Source organism: Lissotriton helveticus, chromosome 7, assembly GCF_964261635.1.
Source record: "Lissotriton helveticus chromosome 7, aLisHel1.1, whole genome shotgun sequence".
Lineage (NCBI taxonomy): Eukaryota > Metazoa > Chordata > Amphibia > Caudata > Salamandridae > Lissotriton > Lissotriton helveticus.
Window position 1 is genome coordinate 278,084,952 of NC_136068.1, and position 12,462 is coordinate 278,097,413.

Genomic DNA, 12,462 nt, shown 5'->3' on the forward strand with positions numbered 1-12,462 from the left:
TATAAGTAAAACAGCACAGGCAGCCAATTCTTCATCCAGAAGTGTTAAATATGTGATGCAGTTGCATTCCAAGAGTTCAGGGTAATTTATTCACTTGCTACAGGTCTTCTACAGGTCTGTGCAGTACTTAATTTATGCTGATGGTTGATGGTAGGTGCATCAGCACTCCTCACTCGGGACTGGGAGTTTTTTAATTCTCTCTCTTGGACATTCCTGATTCTCAGTAACAATAACACAGGGCCTGGCTGTCGGCCTGTCCTATGTATTAGGTGACAACAGTGATGTCAAACTGCACGCAAAGTTTAATTTTAAGGTACTTTGGTCCCGTTAAAGTAGGACTGGTGGTGGAGCATCTGGGAATAGCAAGCCTGTAGTGCTGAAAGTGCTGGAGAGAACACGTCACATTGCATGGTGTGCTGGCTGGTTGAACACTCACCAGAGCTGAACACTGTTTGCAGACGTGCATCAGCTACTGAGTACTCGTGCATGATGACTGTCACAGGAATGATCCAGCTTACATCCATTGCACTCAGACAGGGCACTTTGATGTCCCGACATCTGGACATTGAGGACTACTCCCTACTGCTGCCGCTGATATGCGAGGATTTGACAATCCTCCTGCTTTCCTCCCACACTAGGGAAGGGGACATCTAAGAGAGGACACCAAGCCAGGAGTTGAGTCAAGAATATATCAGAGAAGAATGTCTCCTTAGTCTGGGTAGCATGCGAAAAAAGACAGGATGTGTTGTAGGGAAAAGGAGTGGGCCAGTCTACCTGTGCTCTCCTTATAATCCTGGTAAATGAGTGGACAGCATGACCCTTGAGGAAGGAATGTGGGCCGTTTTCAAAGGCCACTGGGTCAGATATGAGAATATATGAGATAGTGTTGTTTTTGTTAGCTAGCCTGTCACTTCCAAAGATGGTCCATTTACCAATATCATCAGAGAATGGCTGCTTTGAGATTGCCTGAGCTGAAGCTATGGTTTCAGAGGCAGCAGAAATAACGGGGACAGGTTAACTCTGTGTAGAGGAAGGAGTAGATTCAGAGAGGAGAGGCTTCAGGAGCACAGGACTGTGGGTGGGTACACATGCTCAACTAACACTTAGAGGCCTTCTTATCACCCCTGTACTGCATTCCCATCCAGCCATGGGCACTGAATCCCTGGAGATCCCTTCCAGCTTTCCTCTGCATGGCACAAAGATTGTCATTCTTGTTAAAGAAATACTGTCTCAGCATCTGTAAAGACTGCAGTATATCCACAAAAAAATCCACACTTAAAGCAACAGAAGGGCCAGAACTTTTACAAAACTTGTCTTTCTGAGAACAGAAATGATGAGCTGCTGCACTGAAAACCATATAACTGGATGTGACAGCCTACAACTTTTTTTCTCTTTCTACCCCTGTGCTTCAGTTCCTCCTCTATGCTAAGTTGTGCTCAATTTTGCCTCCTCTGGACCTTCCATGTTACTTTTATGTCACCACCTATTGCTCCAGTTGTACATGAATGCCTCCCATGTGCCTCCAGTTGTCACTCCCAGCAAATCATCTTCCTCTCTCTTTTTCCCGTTGCTTTCCCAGAGCCACCACAGCCCTCCTCTGTGGCACCCTAATTTGTCTAATTCACGTGAGTCCCAACTTCCCATTTACCATCTTCATCACCTGCCTCTCCCCTTTTTTACTGTGCCACCTTGGTGCCACCTTTTCTTTCACCATGCCTATTGTCACTTCTATGTCCCAGCTTTACCACCTCTTGCCTTTTCTATTCTATGTGCACTGCTTTGCCTTCTCTGTATCTTACCATTGGTCCACCTCTATCTCTAGTCAGCCATTCCACGGCACTCCCGATTTGCAAACTGCAGCTTGTGCCAATCATGGCTGCTGTGTCCACCAAATTGACTCCTCTCTTCCAGTCATTCTCTCGTTATGCCAGCCTTTTCCTTACATGTGCCTTCCGTCTGTTTCATACTTGCCCTGGGTAAACACTGGGCTTTTCCTTAGGCCGTTGTTATTTCTTGTCTTATGCTGACTCACTTGAATAGCCTTCTGGCAACTCACTGAGCTGTGTCTCACCACTCCCTGCACCGTCATCACTCCACTCCCTCTCTCAATGACTGTAGGTGCTTTCTGCAACTGAAACCAGAGTGAAAAAGGAGTGTCCTAGAATGGTAACTTTCTGAGGTGGTGGGGGGAGAAGATTCAAGCGAAAGTGATGTCAGTGCAATGGCCTTTTATGCTCCAGCTGTGCAGTTAAGATACAACCTCAAAGCCCTCTACTGGCTCCCCATCCAGAAAAGATGCCAATACAAGCTACTGACCAATGTCTATAAAGTCCTCCATGAACTAGGGCCTTCCTACACGAACCACCGCCTGAACTTCCACCTACTTCCCAAGAACCTCCGATCCGCTCAACCTTGTCATCGCACAAATATCTTCCATCCGAAGCTGCCACACAGGAGAACGCTACTTCTCCCAGCTCGCCGCCAAATCCTGGAATCCCCTTCCCCTCCAGCTCTGTACTTCACCATCATTGACTCACCTCAGGAAGGGACTCAAGATCTGGCTTTTCAATTGATACCCACAGCTCAGAGCCTAGATACCCTTGGCTGATAAGCCGCACTTTATAAATACTGATTGATTGATTGATTGGTTGACCTCCACTGGTGGTTGAGGTGTTGTGGATCCATAAGGTAGTAAGGCCCTTCCTAAATTATCCCGGCTTACTAACACAATTGCTTCCACTCCAGGACTACCATCCAAGGCATAGTGTACCAGCCACTGGGACCAAATGTCCAGAATATTAGAATAATTATTTTGTGTTAGTCATAAACAAACACTGCTTTTTGCGTTTATTTATGAAAAACAGAAAAGCATACTGGATGGGTCCTTCACTGACGGTTTTGAAGAAAGCGCTATTGTGTCAGTGGGAGCACTTACGGCAAACCATCACCACTTTTGAACTTTAAATATGCCAAGCCTCTGCCTCACAAGTGGGCAGCAAGCAGTTGCAACATAAGTCCCTAAGTAAGGCTAACACAGACTTGGTCGACTGGTTGTTCTCAGGTGCTACAAATGTCCATGCATTTAAAATATGTTACACCTTGTTTAGGTACAACATATTGACAGCTATGGAGCAATGAATAGGTTTGGATACCACTAAAAATATTAAGGGGCCTGATTTAGTATTTGGCTGTTGGGTTACTTTGTCGCCAACATGGAGGATATCCATCCGCTGCATACCAAGGGCATTATATCCAAAGGCACTTGTGATATGGCGGAGAAGATATCTGTCATGTTTCTGGTGGAGTATACCATCCACCAACTATAAATCAGGCCCGAAATATGTAATATGGCACACACACCACCTTTTATCAAAACTATTGCCAAAAAGTATTCTCCAAAAGAAATACATTCTGGAGTTTAAAATAAAGTCAGTGTTTAGTGAATATTAGAATAGATTAGTGTTTAGTGAATATTAGAGTAAATGTATTAGATGAAACTATCAAGTCCATTTATTACTAATTGGTTAGTGACACTCTTAAAAAAACAAGCTACAGATGGCACTTCTTCATAAACACAGTGAAACTTATCCTACATATTTAGTAAGGCTGATCAGCAATCAGCAAACTGTTCAGGTGCTTCTGATTAAGAATCATGAAGATTTCAACCTGATTTTCTCAAACATTGCCTCAGTGTTTTGTGAAGAAATGAGCCATCTGATGCTAGTTAGGAGGTTATGCTCGCCTTGGGGGCATCATACAGACCTTGTGCCTAAACAGCCTGCTTAAAGTGCCCTTTCTTGTTTGGGGGCTCTCAGATGTCTGTACGCTGGACGTTGCGGTTTCTGTCTTCAGTTGCAAAGCTGGTTGCCCACCTTTGGCCTTCTCGGATTTTGATGACTTTTTTGTAAAGCCAATTTTTGGAGATCTCTTACATAGTCCATTTTCTTTTTTCTTTGAAGGACATAGTAAGACATAAATATTAGATATCACTCGCTGCTGCGTAAGATCAATTTGTGACACTTTTTTGCAGTGCTTAGTATTACACAAGGAATCATCATTTATCATTCAGAGAAACAGGTATTGTAACTTGTCTGGTTAGCCCTATGTATACCTGAAAGTAATTCGACTTCATATGTTTATATTAGGCCTGTTACAAATGCTTGTAAAAGTGATAACGGTGGAAAATGAATGTGCACATAAATTGAAGTCAAATTAGCAGTAAGAAAATAAGTATAACTGGAGTCCTTCAATATGTATTCAGTAAGGGTTGCATATTGGAAAAATCATATGTACTTCTTTTTACTAGACACAAACCGTCATCGAATAGTTGGTAAAATGAGTGGTGCAACATAGACATTGGCATCAAATTTTTGAAACAAAAATTATAAAACATAAAAAAGCACCAAAAATTTAGAAATGCAAAAAAGAGTTTCTCCTGTAGAGGAGACCATTGTGGTAAAGGGGAAAGGAAAAGGATATAGGTACTAATTTAAGGCATATATATAGGATTAGTGGCGCAGCAAGTTCACTTGCTGTGCTGCCCTGCGCCACAGGGAAAGGGCAGGAATGCACTGCATTTACCCAATACGTGCATTCCTGTCCTTCCCCCTATGCTGGAGTCGTTTTGGCTGCCTAGTGCCAACGTAGGCACCCTGGTGCCTGTGATTGGCGGCAGGATTGTTTTTGTGCAGGGAGGGGCACCTTCTTGCACAAAAACAATCCACAGAGGCTTTTTCCTCTTTCTCTGTGTGCTGCAAAAAATCGAGGAGAAATACAGATACTTATCCTCATAACACCTCCTCTGGGGAGCAGTAAGATATTGAGGCATTCCTAGGTTTAAAACTCCTTGTAAACCTGGGAATGCGTCAAAAGCCATGGGAGTTGTGTGGGAACACCCACCGCAAAGCCCATAGAACACCTCCCTCGCGCAGTTAGGCAAGACAGTGATTTGCGCTGCCTTGCCTTACTGCATATCTATGGGGCCATTCAAAAATCACATAAAGTGACTTTGTGTGGCCTCATAAATATGATTTGGTAGTTTGCACTGTAGTTGCGTCACCAAAAGTGATGCTAGAGCGGTGCAATGGGCCCATGAATATGCCTCTTATTGCAGCTGGGAGAACAGAATGATTTTTTGCAAGAGGTGCAAAGACAATAAGTTAGGACAAGAGAGATAAAATGAGGCAAGGTCAATAAGTGCTGGCGAACATAGAAAGAATGTTTGGGGTCTTCCCATAAAAAAATGTAATATGGGGTTAGATGAAACTATTTAGACAAGCCCCTATTGCCCTAGGAACGTCACTTTTTCCCAACGTTTCTGTGGGAATAGGGGCTTCTCTTTATTCACAAGACGGTGTTAACCCACTTAACATGGCTTAATTCCACCTTGTGAATAAAGCACCCGTTCAAGCTATACTTAGCATGAAAGGGGTGGACAATGGGTGTTGCAGTGGCTTTCCGCCATGACACCCATTCATTTTGACGCTGTCCCATATTTACAAGGGTGGCATAAATATGGGGCAGTGCCAAAATTAAGACCATGGAAAACATGGTCTTAAACAGGTGAAACGAGAAGAAATGCTTTATTTCTCCTTGTTTTTAATGTTTCTATGGGTGCTGCATAGTAACAGCAAAATGCCATGCATAACTGTCTATGTGCCGCAAGTGGTCCCTTCTGGCACATAAACAATAATTAAAAAAATATGAGTTGCAGTTTCTATGTATGCTGCACATGCAGCACACATAAAAGTTACAAATCACTATTTATGATTGTTTATGTGCAGGAAGGGACCACTTCCTGCACATAAACATTATAACGCAATTGAAATCAAATTGAGTTTGAACTTTGGAAAGACAGCAACACTGTACAATCTTTTATGGTTAGAAAAGACGTACCAGGAAAATGACCCCCTTTTTAGGACAAATAAATACAAATATCCAAAGATATACATGTAAAAAAAAATATATATATATATTTAAAAAAAGAATAAAATGATCAAATATTAACATTTTTAAAACTTTTAAAAACGTATGATTACACTAACCATGAGGATCTTAAGAGCAAAAGTTGTTTAACTACAATAAATAATGTAGCTACTTGTTCGACCTTCAAATGTATCCTTTTCAAAGCCACAGCAGGAAGCATTTTGGGCTAAAATTGTAAAATTTCTATGGGAATAACAAACGAACCAACATTGCCAAGAATGTTTCACTCATTAGGGTTAGACCTGGCCTTTAACCCAGAATTAGCTCCAAGGGCTTGGTGGCTTACCATAATACGCATAACCTGGTGTATCTTTGGATTTCCTATCCTCATTTTGCGCATAGATCCTAACTACGGATGGCCAGATATGTGTGATACTTGTTCAAACACCTTTCTGTGCAGGTCTTACAATTAAAAGTGGTTAGAGTCTGCCACCCTGATAAACACTAGGGGGCATATTACCAAGAACTAGCGATATTTATCGCTAAATGCGCCTAGCGACTTTTTTTTTATCACTGCCTATCCCTGGATATTTTAGAGGAGAAAACATGCTATTAGCAACGTTTTTCTCCATAGCACTAAAATATCCAGCGATAGCGGCGTAATGCGAGAATATCGCAGAAAATATAGCGATATTCTCGCATAAGCGACGAAATGCTCTTAGCCATGTTATCCACCTCCCATTGGATAACATGGCTAAGAACAGGTCCGAGCAAGCGTTAGTTTTTGGCGATAGCAGGAATATTTCGATCGCTACGCCAGCCTTGTGAATAGGCGATAGCAACGTTATCGACTGCTTTCAGTAGCTAACGGGTTGGGTACGCCCACTTTGCATGTCATTAGCGATTTTCGCTGACATGCAAAGCGGGCCCCAAACCGCTCGCTATCGCCTTCAAACTGTCCCTAACTGCTCTTAGCGACAGCTTGATAATAGGGCGATAGAATTTTCGCTGCTTAGCGGCCGAAAACGGCCGCTAAACCGGCAAAAAGTGCCTAGTGCCCCCCTTGATAATATGCCCCTAGGTTCAATAAAGTCTGCACCTATTTCAGCGGGTCAAACAATGACAAACTGTTATGAGGGGAAAAGGGCAGAAAACAAATATCGTGAATTTTTTTGCCATAGACAGAATTTATCACACCCGATAAAACACGGGCATCAGATTATATCTGGTTTGATAAATACAGTCTACCACTCCATGGCACGTGTAATCAGGGCCTAAGTCACTAAAAATGCAAATTCATAACCATAAACATTTGTGCGCAGGAAATGGCAGAAATGTTTTTGGATACCAATTTCTGTCCCAAAAGCACATTTGCAAACATGCTGTTCTGGGTTGGAGGTGGGGGGATATGGCAGTCTTAGGCTGCAACCTCAGTTGCTCTTACTGAATTAATAAGAGACTCCAGATTCACCTAGTTCGATTTATCCCAAAAGATAGTGTAAATGAGAAGGAAAGTAAATACCACATTAATAATACTGCCCTGAAGGGTATGGTTATTCTGTCCTCAACTCACATGCAAGATTATAATTAACTGATTTGCATGACTGCCCCACACAGGATGATATATACTCCACTAAAATATAATCCAGAAATAGTCCAAAATATCAACTATAAACCTTAGCCTCAGAAACAAATAACAAAGAGTTTCCTTTTAAACCCATCATCCACTGTAAGAATACAGGAGTCCGACAAATTTAATCCACCTAGTTTTTTGCATTTTGGGCAAACTTGTTTTTAGATCTTTGCTGTGAGTGAGTATTGCAGAGTCTCACTCACTGTAAACAATTCCTAATCGGATTTCAGAGCCAATCACCAGTGTCCACATTTTAAGATAAGGCCAACAGCTATTCTGCTGGGGTAAGAGGCTCTTGACCTCTGAACATGTTGCACGTGAACGCGTGTGCACACATGTTTGCACATGTACGTGTGGATTGAGGGAGCCGGATGGCTATTAGGCACAGTTGCTTACTTTCTGGATCTTACCACCACCACTTAAAATCCTCTGAACATGGGAGAGACAGGTAGAGAGCAGCATGAATTTCGCAGGACCCCAATTAATGCAGGATCCCTGATGGATAGACTTCTGGTGGATGAACCCTGATAAATGAATTCATACTTTGACTTTGTGGACTTCTCTCTCCAGGGAGAGTGGCACTAGCTTCCTCATATCCTCTGGTTTCTCCTGAGGAGTAGATTCCCCAGGAACTATTGAGGACAAGCTCTGTGGGTGGGTAAACAGGGGTGGCTCCTCCGCAAAGGCAAAGGCACATCGCCCCACTGGTCAGAGCCCGTCACAAAAAAATAAAATGATATTAAAACAATAATATCATTTTACTTTGCTGTGAGGGGCTCTGACTGATCGTTGTGCGTGCAGGGCAGGGCTGGCCATAACAGGAATAGGCACTCAGAAGTGTGTACGTAAGTTTGGCTGTCTGTCTCAGGCCGGCCAAACAAATATGCACACTTCTATTTCTCAAACCCGGCTGGGTTGGAGAAAAGCTGCAGGCTCCCAGGCAGTCTCAGAGCAGCAGAGCAGGCTGTTCTGACAAATCCTGGTGCTGCTCTCATAGAATGAGAGCAGAGTCTGGATTGGCTGGCAGCCTGTGCCTTCCCAAAGACTGCCGGGAGTGAAGCACTGAGGTGGCCATCAGCATCGTGTCAGCGAGAGTTACGTTTTAAAAAATATTTTATTTTTACCCTCAGTCACCCCACCACTAATCCTCCCCACTCTGATCCCCCGACCTTTGTTGTGCGGAGGCTGCCATTGTGGGTAACCCTTATCAGGACTGTCTGTCGCCTTGACACTTGGTGACACATAGGTTCCCTGAGAGTGGCCAAGGGAGGCTGTGAGACCTGGGGCATGCAGTCAGGGTGGATAATCTGACTGAGGGCTGCAGGTGCAGTTGAAGGACATCCAAGGGTATATAAAGAACCAGGTCAGACAGAGGGTAGGTCTTGGACAGGGAGCCAATGGGGCAGGCCCTGAGTTCTCCCTCATCAAAGGGAGAGCACTGAAAAATCAACTTCAGGAAATTGGGAACGTTTGATAGGCCAGGAGGACTGAAACTAATATCCCTGGCAGCTGGAGAACAACGCTTGGAATAAAGCAAAGATTTAAAGAAACCCCCCATCAAAATTGGCCCAAGGAGCTGGAGAAATCTTCATCTGTGTTGGCCCTCCATTCTGGAGCTGTGTAGTGGGTCCCTGTGAGAAGGTGGTTCTGACTATTTGAGCCGCTCGGAATTTTTGCTTTTTGAACACCTAATTTTTTAGCTTTTACTGTGGGAGAGCCTCATAAGCTGGGACTCACCCACAGTGAACTCATGATGAAACAGACTCATTGTGGATTACACTGGTATCCCCCTTGTGAGAGAAGGCTGCTGCGCTGCAGCCGGGGATAAGGGGGAGCGGACTGGTTACATGTAGACAAGTGTGCACACACGTGTGCACCCTTGTAAGGGCTGCACAGGGGAGATTCCTGTTGTGCACAGCCCAGGAGGAGGTACAGATAGAATGGTGTGGCAGGAATTATGCAGAGTTAGGTGTTGACATGGAATAGGCTTTATAATGTGGGGAGACATATTTAAGGGAAAGTCAGTGTGCTTACTTTTTTCACTGTAGGAACATTCCATTACTCTGCTATGAAGATGGGGACCGCATAGGGTAGTTTCACTTCCCTAGGGCCTACAAATTCCAGACAAGCACCAAAATACACTGTAAGTTGTGTAAAAAGAAGTATCCAGAAATATCATATTCCTCTGACTCAGCTCATAACCAGAGCCTGGCTGGGTGTGACCCTGCCAGGCTGGATTAATGACCTTCCTCCCCAAGCTGTAGCATCAGAGGCCTAACCCTTCTCTGCAAGCATTCCAAGGGTGAAGGTCTTCTCTCCAAGAGGGAGAGATGGGGGTGAAGCTGCGGGTTATCTATCTGCAGCTGTCACCCGGTGCCAGGCACCAGGACTGCTCTGGGCCTGGGCCATTAAGTCAGCAAGGGGGGAAGGGGGCTTTTCAGTGTCCCTGTGGCATGAGACCCCTGGATGATGCCATCTTGAAGTATCCAAGAGGCCTGTGCAGGAAGGAGAGAGAGGTGCTGTGTTGCTGCAGATAGGGCAGAAGGGCCTTCCCGCTAGCCCCCTCCAAATGTTTTTGAAAGGTCTTGCACAGGAAGAGGAGCCCTCTCTGGGGTGCAGTTGGAAGGAGGAACCCCCTAACTGTCTCAGGACCCTGGACTGCGCCTTGGAGGGAGTCCACTGCCTGTGAGGAGAAGCATGGGCCTCTACGCAAGGAGAACCATGTGAAAGGCTGGCACAGGGAGACAGTAAAGACAGCTCTTTGCTGAGCCCTCCCTCCTGGAGGCCAGAAGGATGGTGAAAAGTGCTCCATGTGGCTAGGGCTGGCCACCAGGAGCAAGAAGAGGCCAAAATGGTGCAAATCGGTCCTCTGGGATCTGAAAAATGCCTCCCAGAAGGTAGGCGACCTTTGACCTCTAATGGGACTGATGACTAAGCCCGTGAGGCTCCCCCGCCGGTCTTAGAGGTGCCCCCTGGGTGGGTCAGGTCCTGGGGGCTGACCCCTGAAAATGGAGTTTCCAGGGAGCACTGTCGCGCCCCGGAAATGTGCCCACGGGGCCCAGGGCAAAGTAAAGCTGTTGTGTTCCCCGTGAAGGTGTCCCCAGGGGGTGCCAGGAGCCCACCCTGGCCCCCGACAAAACTGGAGGGTGAGGAGCACCGTTGCACCGGCACAAAGAGGTGCCTGGGTCCCAGGATCCCCAAGTCTGGGCCCTGCTGGCTGCGGTGAAGAGGGGAGCGCCGCTGCCCTCCCCCCAGAAGAAAAAGACAAGGCTGCGGAGCACTTTCGCGCTCCCTGTGAAGAGCTATCGCGCTACCTGTGAAGAGCTCCAGGGGGCCCGGGGCCCCCGAATCTGGCCCCCTTGTCCGCGGCAAGCAGGGGGGAGTGCCGTCACACTCCCTCATGGCAGGAGGAAGGCAGGGGGAAGTGCCATCACACTCCTCCGAGGCCCTGCCAAACCAGTGGCAGCCTCTGTGTCAGCCCGCAGGAGCGGGCAGACCAGAATAGCAGTGCCAGCTCCTGCGGCAGCATGCGAGGGTGCTGGCCAGTCGGGGAGCTGGCAAGAGTAGCCGGGGGTGGGCTCCCTGGGCTGCTCTCTTCCTCACCTACACAGAAGAGGTCCGGGTGGGACCAGGCCTCCAACGAAGGGTAAATACGGCTAAGGGCACCATCACCGGCAGCGCGGCTCTCCCTGGAGCAGCGGGAGAACTGCTAATCTAATATGCACGAGATGGGGAAGAGCGCCCCATGATGCATTGCAGGGCCTGGGAAGACCTGCATGAAAACCTGCCAGTGTTAAGCGTGTGGTGGCCCCAAAAAGGTGGGGTTACCATTATTTCATTGCAAAGGTGCAGGGGGAGCTGCAGGAGCAACACAGACTCCCCTAGCACAAAAATAGAAAGTTCCTATCCCTCAGTCTCTGTGTTTATAAACCTTCCTCATGCTGGAACTTTTGTTCTACAGCCAGGAGTTGAAGCTTAGGGTTGAAGTGTGCAGGGTCAAACATGGATTGTCACTGAGACGATATTGGGAAGGTGTAATTGCACAGGAGGCGCATTTACGAACGGTGTTCCCTTTGGGGGGAAACAACCTTTACAACGCAACTTTTACAACGCACTACCATTACAACAAAACTTTTACAACGCAACATTCATTACAACGCATGCATTTACAACGCAACCATTACAACGCATGACACTACAACGCACACCACTACAACGCATGCCATTACAACTCAGTCATTACAACGCATACCATTACAACGCATAACATTACCATCCAACACTTACCCTACTGTTGCACCCCCTGGAGTTAGAATAGTAATTTTTACCCCTACACTATCCAACACTTACCCTACTGTTGCACCCCCTGGAGTTAGAATAGTAAATTTTACCCCTACACTATCCAATACTTACCAAACATGCAATGTAATGTAATGCGTTGTAATGGTATGCATTGTAAAGGTATTATGCGTTGTAATGGAAAGCGTTGTAAATGTAGTTTTTAAAATTTCGTTGTAATGGCATGCGTTGTAATGGAATGCGTTGTAATGGATGTTGCGTTGTAAAAAATGCGTTGTAAAGGTATGCGTTGTAAAAGTGTGCATTGTAACGTCATACATCCCTTTTGGGCAATGGAAATAATGTATAATGTGAAATCATAAGCAAAATGGGTTTATGTTGCTGGACATTCCTGCTAGAGTGTCTAGCTGTATATACTTAATCCTGTGATTATAACTGTGATGCCTTTTAGGGGCTTTAATTGCAATGCATTATAACTGTTATCAGATATGATAAGTACCTGCAATTCTAAAGGGACGCTGGACATGTATTCTTGCTACTGCACTAAGTGATGAACAACCCAGATTCAGGGGTGTATGTATGGTCAGTATGAGATGCTCAGTCAG

General features: G+C 45.6%; 1 protein-coding gene across 6 annotated transcripts in view; it reads right to left on the reverse strand.

Moving 5' to 3' along the window:
- Nucleotides 1-12,462, reverse strand: part of BCAS1 (brain enriched myelin associated protein 1) — a 531,445-nt gene that overhangs the window by 173,920 nt on the left and 345,063 nt on the right. For 4 of the 6 annotated variants that reach the window (XM_078652057.1, XM_078652058.1, XM_078652056.1 and 1 more), the window contains exon 7: nt 3,763-3,951. The exons of the other annotated variants lie outside the window; for them this stretch is intronic. In XM_078652057.1, the coding sequence (XP_078508183.1) occupies nt 3,763-3,951 (189 nt within the window). The remainder of the gene's footprint in view (nt 1-3,762; nt 3,952-12,462) is intronic. 6 annotated transcript variants of the gene reach the window in all.